This window comes from Gadus macrocephalus, chromosome 8 (assembly GCF_031168955.1).
Source record: "Gadus macrocephalus chromosome 8, ASM3116895v1".
Lineage (NCBI taxonomy): Eukaryota > Metazoa > Chordata > Actinopteri > Gadiformes > Gadidae > Gadus > Gadus macrocephalus.
In genome coordinates this window covers 13,810,971-13,832,187 of record NC_082389.1, presented here as the reverse complement: position 1 = coordinate 13,832,187, position 21,217 = coordinate 13,810,971, and the positions used below count along the sequence as shown (strand labels likewise).

Here is a 21,217-nt window from a genome sequence, read left to right as displayed (position 1 = left end):
AGCATCCCAGACCAAACAGCGAGGGCTCGCTCTGAAAACAGACCTTGACTCAGCGGGGTAGGTAGTCCATCCCAGGCTGTCTCCTAATGCCATGTGCGTCATGTGTTACATTCTGATACTGCCAGCCATGTTAAATATGTTATACGATACGAACGATATGTGGAAAGATATGTGTCTTATATCTGACCATAACATCAGCAAATCACGGCCCAGTCTAGCTGAGGTGGTAGAGCAGGGCATTAACATTACCAGGGTCAAGTTCGATTCCCTGCCTTGTTCTACCTGGTAGAGCAAGGTATTAACAATTTAAGGTTAAGCGGTTTGTTTCCCTATCTTGCTCAACTGGTAGAGCAAGGCATTAACTCTTCCAGAATTAGGGGTTGAATTCCCGGTCGGGCCACTCAGTCTACAAAATGTGTGAGCAAACATGCTCACCTCATAAACTAATCAAAGCACAAACTATGTTCAATAAATGAAGAAACGTAAACGTGGAGCAGGTCTTCCAGAATCCGGAAAACACATGTCAGACACAAAACACACTTGCTCTATGAAACACAGGACAAGGAGAGCAGCCAAACTAGAAGTCTATAAAACAGGAGCAGCTACAACAGTTCTGTCAGCGGAGAGGCGACTCGCGCCTAAAGCCCTGTCCGTACAATGTGTTCTCCCAGAGGAAAACAAACACTTAGCTCTTTCTCTCTCTCTCTCTCACACCTTGCTGGTCTCTATGTCTTCCACTAAAGTTCTCTCTCTTTATCTCTCTCACTATCGTTCCTCTCTCTCGCAATCGCCATCTCTCTCTCTCGTTTGTCTCTCACTCGCTCCCTCTCCCTCTCTCTCACTCCATCTCTATCTCTCTCTCTTGCTCCATCTATCTCTATCGCTTCCTCTTTCATCTCTGATCTCATCATCCCATGGCCAAACAGAAATGTTTACAGAATAACCATTCACACCTAAAACCCATTGAAATACGCCTTGCTGTTGTTCGATTGGCATTGGTTCTGGCGAGGGCTGTGTATTGGCAAAGAACTCCGTGTTGAGGATTTGTGTCCCGATACGATTGAATACACTACAGAAATATTTAGCAAACAGCCATAGAAAGCCATAGAAACTGTCACACGAACTGCAATTCATGCACTAAGCTGTATTGATCAACAGGATATTTTACTTTAGGAAAGAAGATTCTGTTTTTAGTTTCCGTTTAAAAACAGAATCTGTGTGCTGCTTCGGTTAAGAATGGACTTTTCTTGAGCCTTTATCATCCATCAGAGGTTGAAGGATTTCATAGCTTTTTTGTGCAAAAGTTTTTGCTGAGAGCAAAAAAAAAGTTGTACAAATAAAAGTTATTTATTTGTGCAACTATTAATATCTACTATGGACTATATAGGCTAAGGTTAAGGTTCTTGTAACAATACTTTTCATTTTATTTGGCTAAACAGAGAAATTATTCTGTGGAATTGTTACCAACTGTTACGTATTTTAAGAACACAAGCTGTATTTCCCAACATTGATTGTTGTAGGCTGTCGATGTCATAAAACCTCACCTGGGCAGGTGATACTGAAACGATATCAGGGTATTGCATAGATCAGACTTGTACCCAGTGTTTTTCTGTTACCCGTATGTACTTGAAAGTGACTCTGCAAACCTGGCCCCACTAAAAATACACGACTATATAATTGATTTGAATGTAAAATGTGTGAAGGATTCACCCAGTAGTTGGTTGGACTCCATGGGACTTCATTCACACACTTCGTTTCCAACCGTTTTACACACGACAGCGCATAGGGTCGAAGTGACTGAAGCTTTAAATAAACCATAACATCCGCTCTCTTTGGTGGATTATTATTATCCATTCTATGAAATTCTCCCACAACACCCGCATGAGTAACGAGGGACGACGTTTTGCCTACTGCTCATTCCCCGCTGCAAATTTTAAACGGCTAATCCGTCGTTTTGGGACTACATTGTTCTCTGTATGACCGGAATCGCTCGTGCCATAGACCAATACGATATAATATGGGCTTGATGTGGTTCTAGTTCAATAGCTTACCTGTACCTGGTACATAACTCCGTCAAACGGCCAGACCAGAGGCGGAAAGCGAACCTCCTGGTGTTCAGTTCACGGGAGAAGTCTCGAGGAGCTGTCCCTCGAAGCGAGTGCTGGGGATGAGAGAGCCCGCGCGCTGCTCCCCTTTGTAACTGATATTGAGTCCCGCGTTCAAGCGCTCGTTGCCTTCTCGACGCTTTCACTCATCTCTAATGTGTTCTTTATCCGACACTAAACCGCCAACGTTTATAAGCGGTGTGGGCGTTCATCGTGTCATGTCCCGAACAGAGTTCATCTCTCTCTCTCTCTCTCTCTCTGCACGCCCGGGATAGAGAGTAGGCTTCGGAGGCTGTCCCGTGCATCCGTTCAAGTAAGAAAGCTCGAGCAGAGCAGTTTCCTCAACTGCAGCTCACGTGCCCCTTCCTGTACTGGGCGCGAGAGGGTGAACCAAAGCAACGTGAGATGTTACTCCCACGATGCATAGGAGGATGAAGGCTCCACTTTACCATATTATAACATACACTGTTATTAAATAGAGAAATATTAATGTAGACAGATCCCAAACATTTGTACATTTAAAAGGTTGTTCCAAAAATCAGAAAAAGTCTCAATCATTAGCGTCATCAGTACGCTAATGATCCCAGTACCATTGACTAGCATGTAGATAAGTGTTGAACAATGCAAAACAGTATATTGCTGTGTTAAATTCTCCTATCTTACTGGTACTGTACTGTAGTAGGAAATTAAAGGATGTGTTGATTGGTTGCGGGATGAACAGTCAGTGTGACACAACTGTTCATCCCCTTAGGCCTCAATGCTGAAACCATTGTGTTTCCAATTTGCTGAAACAGGAACCACTTTGATAAAGACCAATGAACTGGGAAATTAACTTCCCCTCCTCTGACATGTCAGGAGGCGTTCTGACCGCCGTGATTTACAACATCTCCTCGCCGCTCGGGTGGAGCAGACTTATCTCTCGTTCACTCGACGGGGGAGCGATGTGGTCCGTTTTAATTGAACGACATTATCACATAATGAAAATAGCTTTGTTTGTCAACCGGTCGACAGACTTTCCAACGCACTGTGCAGTCTGGCGTTTGGGCTGCTTCTTTGACTGAAGCTACACCCGCCAGGAGGCTCCCTTCGCTCTAGGTTCGGTTTACAATCACAGTCTCCCATGTCGTCATCTAACCCCCACCTCAGTTCTTTGATTCAATTTATTGATTAGAAATTGACCGGGAGATAAGAGCCAATCGGATAAGGAAATGAGGTATGGTTGGGATACAGGATTAGAGCAAACCAGTGGATTATGTAAGAGACTAAATTCGATTGCTGTGTATTTATATACACAGCACTGGATAAGATTATATGCAGTGGATTCATGCATAAAATACAGGATAAAATCAATGTGCAATGGACTCGTATAAATACTGGATTTGATTAAAGTGCAGTGGATTAGTAAATATAAGAGTGGATTATATTGAAATGCTTTGAATGCATATGTACAAGACTGGATTTAATTAAGTTATAGTGGATTCATGCATGGAATATTTGGTTAAAGTGCAGTGATGCATATATATACACTTTGTTATCCACTGTAGTCTGCTGTAATCTATTTTACTTTAATGGGTTCTACACTTAATTCCACTGTAACTCTCATTCCAAACTGCAATCCACCGTTATTTAATCCGGTTTTGTATATTTAATCCACTGCATGTTAATCCAATCCAGTTTTGTATAAAGCTTTCTCCACAATCTTCCACACTAACTAATCTAAATCAAGCATGTAAACACATTTATCCTGAAGGTAAAAATAGGACTTATTACACTCAATCTACAGTAATTAGTAATTACAATTCCACTGAACTAGTATAAATCCAATACATGTTTTGCCTCTGTATTCCCCATAGGCAGTGATCTAAGACTTCAACAGTGAATAAATCAACAGCTTTTCCCACTCCTGTCATCTGAGAATTCATTATGGTGATGGATTGAGTTACATATAGCTGCTCCTTGCGCCGCAAATCACATTTATTTTCATCAGCTTCATTCATTCTTTCTTCATCTCCCTCTCTTTCCTCCGTCCCAGGCCAAGATGGGCGGGTTGTATCAGCATGGTCGATGGTGATTTCATGGGCTCTTTTCTGTATACCAACATACCATCCAACCACTTTTGTTCGACTTTAAACCGGTTTAGGCCGGTATTGTGTGGGCCGGAGCTGTCCAATGTGGTGGAAGATATTCGTCACTGCAAGGCTCAGATTCTATGCCTGATATAAGCATGTATTTGAATGCACATGTGTAGGTATGGTTAATTTATAGGCCAACAGCTGGTCAGTGATACATGAGATTGTAGATGGCTCACACACACACACACACACACACACACACACACACACACACACACACACACACACACACACACACACACACACAGATGATTAACCCCTGGAGGGGCCAGACGATGGCTGATTGGTCGGTTTTCACTACACACCATCGGCAGCGTGTAATCGGATGACCTCGTTAATGCTTACAGGAACTATTGTCATTGTCTAGCCCATTACCTCAGTGGGGAACCTCTGTGTTAAGCCAATACCCCCCCTCCACACACACACACACACACACACACACACACACACACACACACACACACACACACACACACACACACACACACACATTCACCCACACACATACTGACAGAGCAAGTCCTTCAACAGACACACTAATGAAATAATCACCCCTACCTCACTGCAGGAGAGGAGAGGAGGTGGAAGAGGAGGAGAGAGATATTGTAATCATGGCGTCTTCTGCGTTTATTAGTTCGGTGCTTGAATTGCATGTAAACAGAGGTTCTCATCCCAAGGTGCTGCTGCAGGTTCATTTGTTTTAACAACAGGGGTGGATGGGGTTATTTCTTAAATGCCCCCATTTTGGGGGTGTTACAAATTACAATATTTTCTTTGACTTTACACGTATTGAATTTAAACCAAGTGTGTGTGTTTTCAGGTAGTATGGCCATGGGAAGACGCATGGCTACACAATCACACAGAGTGGATAACATACCTTCTTCTGAGAGCAACACAAGCATTTCTGGTTACAGTTTGGGACCAACCGGTTCCATAGAAAAACATGTCCAAGATAGGGGTGAGGTGGCTCACGGAATCTTCTCTTATTAAAAAGCAAAGGGTGCAGGCATTCTTAGGCTATTTCCAGCTTGACAGGATGCGTCAACCTGGGGTAACTAACACAGTTCCTCTACTAAACAATGTGTCGACAGGTCATTTTGGCAATAAACCAAAAGAAGCTGTGGGTTACAGGGATGTAAGAACAGGGGCCGTTGTTTTGTGTCGTGGTTAAAGCGGTTACTATAGACTACCTTGTTAGATTTAACAAATTTATATCAAAAATATTTTGGCGGTGCATTTATACAAATAATTAATATCATGCGCTCACAGGTGTGTAGCATTTTACAACATTTTCGAGCCAATCAGAATCAAGGACTGGAACGACCTATTTTAATAAAAATATATATTTATATGCTTAAGTGCAGCACCCCCTCCCCCCGCCCCTCACCACCTCTCCATCCATCCCATAATGATATTCACTCAGCTGCCGCAGCGGTTCCTAGAAACCAGCCAACAGTTGGCCAAATCCAGGCCTTGCGTGCAGGCAGGAGGCAGACGCCCACATTCTAGAACCCCAGCATGGGGCCGACGCTCATCGGGGTCGTGGTACTCTCCGCAGTAAAGTTTATCTTCCCCTCTGAGTTGAGCTTTGCACTTTCTCCCCATCCTCTATCATTCACTCTCACTCTCTCTCTCTCTCCCCCTCTCCATCTCTCGCTTCCACCATGACACCCCCTCTTTATATATCCACACACATACCAAGTATTGTCTTTTTGCTCTCTCTCTCTCTCTCTCTCCCTCTCTCTCTCTCTCTCTCTCTCTCTCTCTCTCTCTCTCTCTCTCTCTCTCTCTCTCTCTCTCTCCTTCCCTGTCGGTGGTAAAGGTCGTTGGACCATCTGCTCCTCTGCTGACTGGACATCACCTTGTGTCTCTCGAGGTAGAAATTTCAGTTCATACGCCCTCCTCTTCTCCCCCTCCTTTCCCTCTCCCCCTCCTCTCCCTCTCCCCCTCCTCCCATCTCCTCCTTCCCCTCACCCTAGTCCTCATCACCCTGCCCACCTCCAGTCTCCTCTATTCACCCGTCTCCTCCCTCCTTCGCGTCACCACTCCTCCCTCCTCTGACCTCTTCTCCAATCCTTTCCTATCCTCTGCTTTTTTCCTATCCCCCCCCCCTACCTTCCCATTCAAATCTTCCACAGTCTAATTAAAGATAAGTGTACTTAAAATGGTTGGTTTATTTCTTTCAAAGTGCTATTATTCAGCGTGAATATAATAATATGTGATGTAATCCCTCACATCTTTTTGAGTTACTCGTACCTTTTAAATATTAACGTTATATTTCATTGTGACTCATCCGTCTCCAGCCGTCATTTTGATGCAGGAGCTGTCAGTTTAGAGTGCCGTGCTCGTTGCTCATCTCTTATTTCAAGTTCAACCTGTGAAGAATGCCTCTGCCACACAGTGGTTAGACTGGGTAGTACAACAACACAAGTCCATAACGCTCGAAGGCCACGCATACTCCTAGGCATACATATCTTGAATTCGTTGTCTTAAAGGGCCCATAATATGCTTTTTTTGGGTTAATAATTGAATATGGGGATACTAATAGAATAGACATGCCTTGATAAAAAAAAAAAAAAAAGAACCCTTATCATTGTCACACTGTTAATTTCTGCCAAACAGCTTTCAGCATCTTTCAAAAATACTATTTTTTTAATCATTCATGGCCACCCTCCCTAGTATCCCAGTCTGCTTTGATTGGTCAAACACTTTGAGCCGTGTATCTGCAATTTACACGGTTAGGTTTCAGATGTAACCTTCTAACTGTAATTTGTGTACACAAGGGTAACAACCGTCTGTACGTCAAATGACCGAAGTTTATATTTTCAACTTCTTATTTAGGTGCACTAGTGGAAACTGCCCTTCGAAGTTGAAAATATATGCGGCCATGAAAATACGAATGGCAGCCAACAGTTAGTAAAATCTCTTTTATTACTCATTATTTTGTTGTATCTAGCTAAGCATAGGACTGAAGTTGCTAGTTTTGGGAAATACAGCAGCCTCCACCTCAAGTTGGGTTCCTGCATCAATCTGTTCATTATCCTTTCCACTCTTTTATATGATCTATTCCAACACTATTGTATTTGAAAGACAGGTTGCGTCCTGGATCTATAGAGCACAACAGTGTGGTTCTGGAAGTAAAAATCCCATTTATGAATGATGATGGCCAAAATGAATTCGAACCATTCATTTTTCACGCCTTCGTTGGGAAGTCAAAGGGGGGTATTTTGAGTGCAATATTTATTCATAATGTCGAAGTATAACACTTTGAAAAGAATAATAATTCAAAGTTAGATCAAACTAATAATTCATATATTTCAGCTTCCTTTAGACCGTTTCCATCCATCCGTTTCCAAATAGATTCCAATCTTGGTCAATTTCTAGGAGCAAAGCTAGTTCTTTGCTTCATGGCACTGTCAGCCCCTGTAGCTTACAAGCCTACTAATATCTGTGATCACATCTTTTGTGAGAATATCCTACTATAAAGCGAGTATGGATTCATATCTTGTTTGTTTTCATCAATGTATGAAATGTAGCTCAATATATAAAACTTGTAGTGCCAAGAACTTTTGACAGGGTCTAATGTCTCCCCTCCAAAAACGGTTTTCAGACGTCTTGATGAACAAGATGATTTAATAACAATAATTACTATAAAAAATGTGTATTATACATTATATTTCTAAATATATATAATAATAATAATAATAATAATAATAATAATAATAATAATAATAATAATAATAATAATAATAATAATAATAAATGATAAAATCAAAATATATTTAGTCCCAAACCCATTCGTTTTTAGATAAAGGCCAGAAAATTAACAGAAAAACAAAATTAATTGGAAAAAGAAAAGCTCGGAGTTTTGGGCTCGAATGTGTTGTTCTTCTTTGACAGACTCGCTCAGCCTACGTTTCCCAGAGTGCAAATCGAACAGGAAGTACGTCCACACACGACCTTGGATTTCTTCTGGGCTGCTCTGAAGTAACGTTTGTGTAACAACAGCTCAACCATGGCAAATAAGGAACCCGCAGTAAGTGCTTCTGTAAATTAAGACTTTAAATATGAAGTTCATTCCGTTATGGCATGTTTTGTTTCAGCTGGATCTGTGTCTGGTTACATTTGCATGCCGGCTTGTGTCGCACTCCTGAACACACGTGAGGAGAGAAGCTACCGGACGAAGGTGCTAGCTAGCTAGCACATTAGCTAGCACCAATTCATTAAAATAGAAAATGTGCATTAAATAGGGGTGACAGTTGAGGTGGTTGAATTGGCAACTGCTTAGCCAGTTATATATCTGATACTGGGGGGATAGTGGGTTGGTTCATTTTAGTCCAACAAGTTGACCGACTCTTGACCTAAATTTGGGGGAGGGTGTTTGACTTACAAGGCTCACGTCAATGTCGAATCTTGGTCATCATAAGTATTAATTAATCGCATCGACACGAGGTCTGAAGTCTATCATGTTAAACTACCGCCTTGTGAAACAAACCACCTTGGGTTCAGCTTAACCTCTCAAAGGTGTACGTGTGTCGTTCGTCGTTGCTGGTTTACCTAACGGTGGTTCAAGGGGTATTCTTGACCAAAGTTCTGTCCCTTGGTTTTAAACGTCTGTCTTTGTCATTGTTTTCTGTGTTACAGCAGGGTTTTATGCAGCAGCTGAAGCAGATCGCTGCCAGGATGGGGTCCGGTCCACGGGGGGCTGGTGTGGGTCTGAAGCTACTGATCGGTGCAGGAGCTCTGGCCTACGGCGTGAAGGAAGCAACATTCACAGGTAGGCTGGCCCACCTCAAGACACCACATACAGCCTCTCAAACTGGACCGTGCTGTTCTGATATTTCTAAATTACTTGGTGTGGGTGAAATGAGGATATCAAATATGAGCCTTGATGGGGCTCCAATGGATATTGTGTGCAAGTATTAATATCAGTAACAGTGATACAATTGCATAAATTACTATGTTGACGTTCATAGAGGGCACATTACCACTTTGAAAACAAAGTTTGTGTTCGCTCTTCAACATTACGTTGCGTAAGGTGGTATCGGGTGGTTGTATCTGAAAAGTTCCAAGAGTACCAGCTTCCTCAGAAGTGTGTGTGAATCTGCTGTTGTGTGTTTCAGTGGAGGGAGGACAGCGAGCCATCATCTTCAACAGGATCGGAGGGATCCAGAAGGACACAGTGCTGGCTGAGGGGCTGCACTTCAGGTATGATCGGTGGAGCATTGAGGTGACCCCTATATGAGGATGCAAGGAGACTTTACCTTGACCCTAGGTTGTCAAGCTAGATGCAATTCCTGTGTCATTTCACGTCTCATATTGCATGATGCAATTTAAGTCACAATGGAAATTGTGCAAGGACACCTTTCTTGCTATTTTATAAAAACAAATTAGATGGTAAATAATGAGAATCCTAGCCATGATGATCGTGAGTTTTACAGGGTGTTTTTTTTAGGAGTTTTATTAAGCCAGTATTACAGCAATTTAAGAAAGCTAGAAGTAATGTGTTTTAATATGCAATGGTGGTTTGCTTCTTGTAATGGATCGTATCTTGATTATACTGGATACATTCAGTTTTGTACACTGTTAGTCAATGTCTGAGCAAAAGTCTCAGAACGTGCAATCCAAAAAATTACAGTCCAAAGTCTGAAATAATTTCTTCGTTATTTATTTGGCTAATCACAGGAGGTTACAGTGGTACGACTCAACAGAGTGCCCACATTTCCTGTTTGGGATTAATTAAATACACAGCATTGTAGAGTTTAGTCTACTCCAAGCTAGGAAGTCTAAACAGACAACCATTACTTATTCTTGTGTACCTTGTGTAATACCAGGTTGACCTTTTTACAGGGTAGCTAACCCCAGAATGTGATCTACTCTGTCGTAATAGCATTGTAGTAGTAACTACACCTCCACTCTAGTGTGTGGTTGAAGCCTTGCCTTGCGAGGCTTCTTGATTAGCGAGATCACGATAATGCGAAAATCCATGTTGGCCGGAACCACGGTGGTTGGTACCAATCAGCTTCTTGAGCTACGTGACAGATGGTTCATCAAATCACCTGCCAAGTGTTTTTGGAAGTTGCCCGCCCTTTTCCAAACAGTTTCCATAGACCACTTCCCAGATTGTTCTTTGTAAGAAACCATCTGGTCGCATCTGATTAGTCGCAGTCCAGGTTTTCTTAAGATTGTAGTTGCTATTTGCACAGATAAAAAGGCGGGTATGCGATCCAATCGAAGACCGCGTCGGGCTTGGATCATTGCTGTGTGTGCAGGATACTCTGTTAAACGGATCAAACGTCCATTAAAATGCTGCCTGGGATTTGTCAACAACACCATGTGAATGACTTGGTCTCCCTGCAACTTTAAACCCTAAAGCACAGCGACTACATTGTGCCAAAATCCCGGGGTTCGACGGCCTATGCAACCTCGATTTTGTTTGAAGTATTTGTCGGCCTTCACTCCTCCCAAGTACTCTGTTAAACATGGGTGGTTCTGTTCTCTAGGTTTCCATGGTTCCAGTATCCCATCATCTACGACATCAGAGCCAGGCCCAGGAAGATCGCCTCCCTCACTGGAAGCAAAGGTGAGGAGACCAGTAGGGACAGGGACCTGCAGGTGAGGAGACCAGTAGGGACTGGGACCTGCAGGTGAGGAGACCAGTAGGGACTGGGACCTGCAGGAGAGGAGACCAGTAGGGACTGGGACCTGCAGGAGAGGAGACCAGTAGGGACTGGGACCTACAGGTGAGACCTGAAGGGACTGGGACACATTTGCCCTCAAAGAGGACGACATAAACAAGTTAAATGCAGCGCCATACTGGTTTAGTATAGGAGGTAAGGTGCATATTTTTGGATTTGTTTGTTTTCCCAAAATGATCTGCTACATATACATTCAAAAAAGCTTTTCATAGCCAGCGAGGTCTGTGCCCACCTAAACATTCACCTTCTTTGTTGGTAAAATTACCCCAAACGGGTGTCATTTTATCAGATATAATATCGAATCGCAATTAGAAATCGGTCCAAAAGGAGTAGCAGGGTATTAAATATAATCCGAGTTCCAAAAAGCTGGAGGGTTGCTGGTCCTCTGTTCCTCCTGGTTCTCGTGCAGAGTCCTTCAGCGACACTGCTCACCGTTCTGGTCAGGCTGCTAACGGACATGCACCGAGGACGGAGCGGTCTTTGTTTGTATTACTGTCCAAAGGGCTTATGGTCCCAATCTGAGTCTCCTGGGGAGGCTGCCATTGGCTATGTTTGTTTTGCCACCTTGGCCTGTTTAGACTGCAGGTCAGTGTGTCTCCAGGAATATGTTGAGTCCTGTCCTCCATTTTGTCTGTGGAACAGGTAGCAGCCGTGTCCTAAGTTTGTTTTCCTGTCTCATCTTTCCTGGTACTGTGATGACACCTACTCGGGTGCACACACACACACAGCTGGTCTCAAACAGTAGAATAAAACCATCAGTCCCTCGCATAATCCGCCCAAAAAGAGCCTGTTATCGTGGTGGCGTTGCAACCATATTCTTGACCTTATACGTAGAATATTAAGCGGTTGTTTATTTTTCTATTGGGGCAAATACCATGACCTCAAACCTAGTGATTGTGTTCTCCAGTTCATCTCCGCTCACGGGGCTACTGAATTACTCATAAGGGCTTATTGGTATTGCTAAAAACAAATGCTTCCTTTTCGTCGACAGCGGTTTGTCTTATCTCGGTCGCTCGGGCTGCAGACACTGATTAACCTTTGGAGTCATTGTTTAACTTCTCTAAACTGTGTTACTCTGTACGTGCAGACCTCCAGATGGTGAACATCGCTCTGCGCGTGCTGTCCCGCCCCCTGGCCGCCAACCTGCCCGCCATGTACCAGCAGCTGGGCACGGACTACGACGAGCGCGTCCTGCCCTCCATCGTCAACGAGGTGCTCAAGAGCGTCGTGGCAAAGTTCAATGCATCGCAGCTCATCACGCAAAGAGCACAGGTAAGCACTGGGCAACACGTGCCACATAACACGCATACCGGTTTGCACTGACTGGATACATACATGCAACGTTACATGCATACACCAGTTCACGATGGACACGCATGTGTCCAGTGTGATCACATGTACGGTGTCCTATGCTGTCCTCGACAAACTACAGCCGTAATGAATTGCAATTGCATTGATTAAGCTGATTGCGAGGTAAATTAAAACCGAATATCCAGCGAATATCGAACCTGCGGCTGACTTTTACCCGCTTCCAATCCCGCTTCCAAACATGCTGCGTTACACACGCACACAGGCTAGGGAACACAAACACACAGGCTAGGGAACACACGCACACAGGCTAGGGAACACAAACACACAGGCTAGGGAACACACGCACACAGGCTAGGGAACACACGCACACAGGCTAGGGAACACACGCACACAGGCTAGGGAACACACGCACACAGGCTAGGGAACACACGCACACAGGCTAGGGAACACACGCACACAGGCTAGGGAACACACGCACACAGGCTAGGGAACACACGCACACAGGCTAGGGAACACACGCACACAGGCTAGGGAACACACGCACACAGGCTAGGGAACACACGCACACAGGCTAGGGAACACACGCACACAGGCTAGGGAACACACGCACACAGGCTAGGGAACACACGCACACAGGCTAGGGAACACACGCACACAGGCTAGGGAACACACGCACACGCTACGGAACACACACAGGCTAGGGAACACACACACGCGCTACGGAACACATCCACACACGCGCTGCGTAACACACACACCTCAGTTGGACTGTACAAAAGAATTTAAAGTTCAATAAAATGGGGCTGCTACAATCAAATTCCAGAGATGTTATGTTTTCTGGGGGGCGGACTTAGACTCTGGGGGCGGGGTCATGGTCCCTGGGGGCGGAGTCAGCTGAGTGTCCTGTCTCCCGCCCCAGGTGTCTCTGCTGATCCGAAGGGACCTGTTTGAGCGGGCCAAGGACTTCAACATCATCCTGGACGACGTGGCCATTACGGAGCTCAGCTTCAGCCGCGAGTACACAGCCGCTGTGGAGGCCAAGCAAGTCGGTACGGAGTAGCCTGGTACACACGCAGCACTGGTACACACACACACGCAGTACTGCTACACACCAATTATATTCATACACTACAACCATTTGTTATTCATGCCTTTCAAGGTTTTGAAGCACACATGGTGTTGTATTGCTTTTGACCACTAGATGGTGCTATTGCTCTGTTTCAAATGGTAGGATGTAGAGAAGGCATGTGGTTAAATTGATGAAGCCCAGAGAGTGAAGATTGAATACGATTTTTGCTTTGGGAATTCTTGCTGAAATATGTTGGGACCATAAGATTATGTCTTCAGTGTTTTATCCACAAGACAGGAAAGATGAACTTACTAAGGGCACCTTTCCATGGGGGGCTTTGATTGTGACATCAGATGGTTCACTGTGAAGCCTATGTAGCTGACCTGTGTGTGTGTGTCTTGTGTCCTCCAGCCCAGCAGGAGGCGCAGCGGGCTCAGTTCTACGTAGAGAAGGCCAAGCAGGACCAGAGGCACAAGATCATCCAGGCAGAAGGAGAAGCAGAGGCCGCCAAAATGGTGAGTTCGTCCCCAGAGCTAGAAGCAAGCCGGCTAGTCACTTATGGCTAGTGAGTGGGCTAGTCAATTATGGCAACCCAGCTAGTCACTTATTGAGGTTATTTGGAAAAGGGAAAACTGAAGACGGAAGCTCCTCCAAATCCCAAGGTCAAACCCAGTGACCTTCAGTGATCATAGTCGTTTTGTCACTGATTATCACTATCACTATACTCCACCTCTGCACTGTAACCTGACTGCCTTGTTGTGTATCGCACCCTTATTAGTGTGTGACTATAGCATTCAAGTTTTTTTTAAACAAATGAGTGCTATACCTATAGCTCATATCCTAATGTATTCAGAGTTTACAGGAGTTACAGTAGTAATTTAGTTGATGACAGGGTGTCACTGGGGAAATGCAAAGAGCCCCGAGTCTGGTGGGCCAACCTGCTGGGCGCTAACCACAAAGCATCTGGCCTTGTAACGTAGGTTTGATTCCCTCCCGCGGTCCTATACTAAATGTCGTTTCGCTCTCCTTCAATCCCCAGATGACACATTATTAAGTATCCAATCTCACACTCGCTCTATGCTTCTGTCGTTCTCTATATTTATATATATCTTAAAGGTACATATTCCTCATGAGCATCAGAAGAATTTAATGTAAATGTCCCAGAATGCCCAGTGGCTGACGTTCTGAGGAAATGGTGAGGAACTTTTTAGAAGGAAGATTGTCGCTAAGATTCATACCCTTCTTTGCTAACTGTCAACGTAGGAGGAGTTCAGAGCTCCCCCTTATCAAGAGAAAGGTCTGGAATCCGTTAAACCAGATGACATCAGTCGATCAAGAATGCAATCGCTATTGTTATTATCGTTTTAATTATGCTCAACTATTCCATCAGTCATTGTTTTTGCGGTCATGGGTGTGACTTAATATGAATTGGTTTCATATGGTCTTTTTAAATCCAAACAAGATGACGAATCGTATTGTTTGTGGAGCTCCCGCACGCTAGGCCAACAAGCCTGGTGTATTTATTTACCGTAAGCAACTGTAGAGACTCTGATACACTAACATCGGACTACTATACAGCCTGCTCATCAGGCAGAAAGCCCCGCCCAAGCATTGGGGGTTGATTGACAGGTGGAGCGTTCTCTGGATGATGGCACCGGTCCGGCCTGTTTGATTAGCACCCTGGGGCGTTCACCTGAGTCCGTCGCTGGGTTCACCGCGGTCTCTTAAAGGAAAGCAAGTGTTGTGTTAAGAACCCGTCTTATTGTGTCTGTGTTTGACTGACAGCTGGGTGAGGCCGTGACCAAGAATCCTGGCTACCTGAAGCTCCGCAAGATCCGCGCCGCACAGAGCATCGCTAAGACGGTACGCCCGCACACTCACACACCTGGTCACACAATCATCCACACACACCTGGTCACACACCCACAATCATACACACACACATCTGGTCACACATTCATACACAACTCGTCACACAGTCATACACACCTGGACACACTCACTCACTCAATCATGAATACACTCTGGTCACACACTCACACAAACAAGAGGGTAACATTCACAGGCATGCACACACGAAGATTCAAACATGCAGATGGGCACTAACCAATGACTCATGCACTTTTCTCGTCTCCTTATCTTGCCTGTTTCTTTCTCAACTCCCTTTCTTTCTCACTTTCTCGGCCTTGTGCAGTCATTCAGACGGGTTGTAACTCGCCCTAGCGGCATCTGCTACTTTTTCTTAACACTCAGTAGGAGGAACTCCTCTGCTCCTCCACCTTCATGTTACGGACTCCTCTTACTGCCGTTTACAGACGGGTTGGACCTATCGGAAGGCTTATGGCACCGGTTTGTCTCGACCTATCAGGTCTACCCAGAGTTGGGAAGACGGAGCAAATTGTAAGCGATGTCGTCCCACCCATGTTTTCGTTTTCTGTAGATACTGGGAGAGTCAGATGAGAAGAATGCACATTAATTCAGGACGAGCAGGTCCAACCAATGGACAAACTGCTGGTCTCATTAAAACACACTTTCACCTCAACCTTTGCACTGTTCAAACGCAGTTCTGGAAAACATTTTCAAACGCATGCGTAATGGGGGCGGGAGGGGGCAGAACCAATGAGGGCAATGAACAGGTGAGCTGGGCGACCTCGTTGTGGTGGCAACTTACTTTTTGTATTATTAATTCAAGCTGATATGGCAGAGGTTTCTGTGAACTCCCCTCCAGAGGAGCAGACTTTGGTCTGAGATGGAGGCATCCCCAGCACGCCCACCAAGGCTCAGCTAGTAAATGGTTTTTTTCACGTCCGGAGAAGAGTAATTATCTCTTAAGATGGCAGGGACACGTTGCCAGGACGACCGAACACATCCTGATGAGAACCATTTGATAATTGAGCGCATCATGTAGTCGGGTGTCTGGGGGACGCTCCGTATTGAACACAATGCCACACGACGTGTCCCTTTCACAGTCCTCAACTCAGCCTCACTTATCTTTAGTACTGTTGGATTACTAAACAGGAGCGGTTTCTTTCACGGCTGCTCAACATTTATTGATGTTAATTTATTATTGATGTAAATACAAGCCGTTTCCCCTCGATACGCAGGTATTGTGTATTTGTATTCAACGACAGACTAGTAGTTTTGGATGAGAAGTGCTGGAGAATTGAGTTGAGTTTACCGCTGGCCACTAGATAGCGCCAGATGCGCACGTGAATTGTAGGACTCCATTAAATAAAAAGGTTTTGAAGGTTGTCTTGCTCTTTGTTTCTAACCTGTAGATTGCCGGGTCACAGAACAAGGTCTACCTGAGTGCCGACAGCCTGGTGCTGAATCTCAATGACAACAGCACCTTTAACAAGTAAGTCCCGCCCACCCACATATTATGTGATGTGTGGCCCTGATGTCCATCTTATCGGCCCCCTATATTACCGCCATGGTGTGTGATCGAGGGACGGATCGACCGACCAGTATCCACAGTGGGTCGTACCAACTGGTGGCCGGTTCGTCCTTTCGTCCATCTGTGCGGTAGGGATGTGCATTTATGGCAAAAATACTATTCAATATTCGCAGATAAGTATTTGAATAATATTCGAAAATCGGTCAATCAAGAACCCCTCACGCACGCACACTCGGATACATGCACACACAATGTCACAGGGAGAGGCTTTTATGATTTGTATGAAATCAATCTGTTTATTTCAACAACTGCCCCATCAACATTCAACATAAAAATTATTTCAACGTGGGCTTAGGCAGATAGGCCTATAGCCGCTGAAAACAGGTCGCTATTTATTTATTTATTTATTTATTTTACTGAACACAGCCTGCATGACGGTGAACTAGACACGTCAAAAAAAATAACTTCACACGGTGTGTCTTTTTACAATTTATTTGTTACCAGCGTTCGTAGTGTTGTTCAGCAGAGAAATAGTCCGCCAAAGACGTTGACGTCGCTTAGCTCCCGAGGACGCTGGGGTTGATAAGTTACCAGACTACTTGCGGAGTGATACGATAGGAAAAAAATAATCGACTTCCTTGACAGCGGTCATTATATGCTTAACGATGGTGATTTATCAAAAAATTATTCACCACCGGAAGTTGTGAAGGCCCATGCAAGTGAACGGAGCGTTGAACAGCATTGAGAAGAGCCGTGTAATGAATAACGATAGTCACATTAATTATTCGATATTCTACGTGACTTTAACTATACGACGATCGTTGCCCATCCATGCTGAGCGGACACGTCCCACTTGTGATGTCACTAAAGGGTAGATGTGAATCAGATTTACGTCACACCTGTTGGTATATCAGAGGTGCCCGATAACGAGTTTGAGTGAGCTGGAACTCAGCCGCGATAAAGGGGAAGTTGTGTTGGACTTGACCACGGGTCCTTCTTCTGCTTTCAAGCTTGTAGCTTCAAAAAAAACATTTTAACCGCAAACTTGAACCGAGATTAACTGTCATTTCTTTCTCGTCTGATTTTTGTCTGTCTGTCTTTCTCTCTCTATCTCTCCAGTTTGAACTTGAGTAAGTAAGAGGAAGCCCGCCATGAAGAATTTGCATTCCTATCGGTCCGATTGATCTCTGCAGTACTACACATCCTCACACATACACACATATACACACTCACAATCACACACACGTATATATTTACACACACTCACACACCAGCCATGGTTCTGTCAGTAACTGGACTCTCCCAATCCCTAACTGGGCTTCGAAACAGAATGCTTTGCTCTCCCTTTTTGTTTGTTTTATTTTATTTAAATTGTTGCGGTAACGGATACGGCGTCGGCCCGGCACCGGGTCACTAGACTATAAACGCACTTCTTCTAGAACCCGCAAACACACGTGGCTGTGGCGGCAGCCTCTAGCCACGGCCCTCTGTGCCGGACAAACTGACGGGCACGTCCTCCGCTTTACCGTCGAAAGAGCCGAGCGACGTCCACCAAGAAGCGGGAAAGTTCGAGTTTTTCGACGGACGTCAGAAGTGACACAGAAGAAGAAACGAGTGAAAAAAAACGTCAACGTGAATCCGTGGCTGCTGGGACTGGGCTGCCGGGGAGCTGGTGGGGGCTGGTGGAGTTGCTCCAACTGGACGTGGGGGGGAGGGGGGAATGAGATCCCGTCTGTGTCCTGGTCCGAACTCTGCGTCTCAAACCAATAAATGTATTTTATTTGGAAAACATTCTATCATGCAGATTTTTGTTTACTGCACTAAGCTGAAACGTTTATCTGTTGATGGATCAAAGCTTCCATGGATTCTACATCTGAGGTGTTGGTTTAGACCTTAATCAAATGTTCTTTTCTAGTTTGTAACACGGAAACGATGTAATGAAAAGTATAACTGCAGAATTAAACTTTGTCTTGAAGTATGTCTTTCAGTCTAAAATGTTTCTGTAATTCAAAACCTCAATGCTGGAGTAGTAGAAGTAGTAGTACTTAATTACTTCAACTCAAACCCTGTTCTCCTTCACCTTTCATTCAAACATCTTGCCTGTATACTTGTATAGGCTGGCTTTGCTCTAGTGTTAACCTAGTGGTTAGCGAGGGGTTAAAGGGGTGAAGATGAAAGTGTAATGGCAGGAAGAGGGCGGGATCATATAGCTGCTATTGTGTGATCGACACAAAGCTCGTCCTCCATGTTGATAATGCGACACGAGCTAGCTTGCTTTTGGGAGGGGGGCGTTGTCTTTCACTGTGACCGTATGGTAGTGCTTTATAGGATGGGGGAGGGAGGGTAATGTTATAGCTGGATGAATATTTATCTCAGGAAGGGGGGTTGGGAAGAACTGGCGTCGCCTGATTGGCTGGGGTTCTAACCGCCCACTGCCCTCTGTCAACCAATCAGCCGCCACTGCAGCATTTGAATGATGGGGACGTGTTTTTTTTGTTTTTTTTAAGGAAGGGATATAGGAAGCTGAGTGGAGGGGTCGTATGGGGGGTGAGGGCCAGTTCGATATCTGTGTCTGCCGCTATCGAAATACCATTCACACAGTTACATTTGTATGTTTAACATACAGTCTATGCATATTTCAGATTTGGGTGCCTTTATGGACATAAGTCGGCTTGAAGAAGAGAGGTAGTGACCTAGTGTAAAACAGGCAGGTGGGAATCGAACCTGCAGTGTCTGACCAGGCGTAATGCTGCTCACAGGTTTAGCAGACGGCTGGGTTGAGCCATGGAGCCGCACTCCCGTGGGGGAGTGAGGACAGGGAGGGAGGGGTGAGGACAGGGAGGAGGGCAGCAGTGAAATGGCTGCCTGGTCACATGACCAGGCAGACCTCCCTCCCTCCCTGAAGCATCTTTTTATTATCTCAGCCTGCATCATGCGTGTGCTGCACTGCATGATTGTAAATTTGCTGTTGAAGAAAAGGAGGGGGGGGGGGTAACTATTGCACACGTGCACACTCCAGTGCACGCGCCATGCGCCCCCTCCCTCCTCCCTCTGCAGTGCATAAACAAGGACGGATTACCGCTCAGCTGGGACGTTACCGTGGAAACAGTGACCTCACACTGTTCTCGGCGAACTGGGCCGGTCGCCATGGCGCTCCACTGCTGTTCTGTTGGAGAGAGAAAGAGATGTAGGATGTAGCGGTTACCATGGCGAGGCTGGGTCGCAGTGCTTCTCGATACGGCTGTACCTCCTCCTCCTCCTCTCCTCTTCCTCAGTCGCTGTCGGCTGTAGGAGCTCTGATTCTCACCTTGAAACACACGCAGACGGTAATGCGGTCAGAAAGGGACCACATTACCCAGAAGGCATTGGTGTCTCAGCAGTAAACAGCGTTGCCGAGCCAAACCTCAAAGTCTGAAGCCACTTCACCCTTTTATTTTGTTTTTGTGCGATCAGAAGTGTGTGTGTGGAGACTAGCATGATGTTAGCGTGTAGTCCTAACATGGCTGTTCCTCTCTACTCCATCCTCTAGTGGGACGTCTGTTATACTCCCTGTAAAACCTCTCCCCTGAACCATGCAGTTCACACCATTGCTACCATTGTGCACCATTGCTCCTCACATTGACACCTCACATCACATACAATAAGACACACACTCGTCTACACACGGTAACGCACACTGTAGCTCACACCTCCACACTAAGTAACACGCTAACACTCCGGTACACACCTGCATGCATGTAGTAACAACAACATTCATCTGTACACGCAAAACCCTGCTTTACACACACACACACACACACACACACACACACACACACACACACACACACCAACACACACACCTCTACACACAGAAGCACATGTTGGCACACAACTTAGTCACCAGATCCTGCACGCTGGCCGTTAGAACCAGCCGTCTCCAGATGTGGGCATCCCTTTTCCTCCAGCTGTGCTCTTGACTTCGCTCCATCAGTTGAGTGGTGAGGGTGTTCGACAACCCAACCGAAAGGTTCAGGGTTCTAGCCCCCCAATATCTGCACCTGTAGGTGTCCTGGGACAAGATGCCCCCTAACCCCTAACTGCTCCTTTATGACCTGTCTCTGTACTGTCTAACCCATACCTGCTCCTTAATGGCCCTTCTCTGTACTGTCTACCCCTACCTGCTCCTTAATGCCCTTCTCTGTACTGCCTAACCCCTACCTGCTCCTTAATGGCCTGTCTCTGTACTGTCTAACCCCTATCTGCTCCTTAATGGCCTGAATCTGTACTGTCTAGCCCCTACCTGCTCCTTAATGGCCTGACTCTGTACTGTCTAACCCCTACCTGCTCCTTAATGGCCTGTCTCTGTACTGTCTAACCCCTATCTGCTCCTTAATGGCCTGAATCTGTACTGTCTAGCCCCTACCTGCTCCTTAATGGCCTGACTCTGTACTGTCTAACCCCTACCTGCTCCTTAATGGCCTGTCTCTGTACTGTCTAACCCCTATCTGCTCCTTAATGGCCTG

General features: G+C 45.3%; 1 protein-coding gene across 1 annotated transcript; it reads left to right on the top strand.

Moving 5' to 3' along the window:
* The first annotated feature begins 8,137 nt into the window (after positions 1–8,137).
* On the top strand, positions 8,138–18,687 carry phb2a (prohibitin 2a). Its single transcript, XM_060059261.1, has 10 exons — positions 8,138–8,273; positions 8,882–9,014; positions 9,361–9,445; positions 10,741–10,820; positions 12,023–12,207; positions 13,166–13,295; positions 13,727–13,830; positions 15,101–15,178; positions 16,594–16,673; positions 17,832–18,687. Exons 1-10 carry the CDS (start codon positions 8,253–8,255, stop codon positions 17,848–17,850), a joined length of 915 nt encoding a protein of 304 aa, XP_059915244.1. The 5' UTR covers positions 8,138–8,252; the 3' UTR covers positions 17,851–18,687.
* The last annotated feature ends 2,530 nt before the right edge of the window (positions 18,688–21,217 follow it).

Excerpts from the sequence above, each read along its gene's own strand:
- phb2a (XM_060059261.1), top strand. The coding sequence starts at position 8,253 with ATGGCAAATAAGGAACCCGCA. Across the intron at positions 8,274-8,881 it reads TGGCAAATAAGGAACCCGCA|CAGGGTTTTATGCAGCAGCT; the intron begins GTAAGTGCTTCT and ends TCTGTGTTACAG. Across the intron at positions 9,015-9,360 it reads GAAGGAAGCAACATTCACAG|TGGAGGGAGGACAGCGAGCC; the intron begins GTAGGCTGGCCC and ends TGTGTGTTTCAG.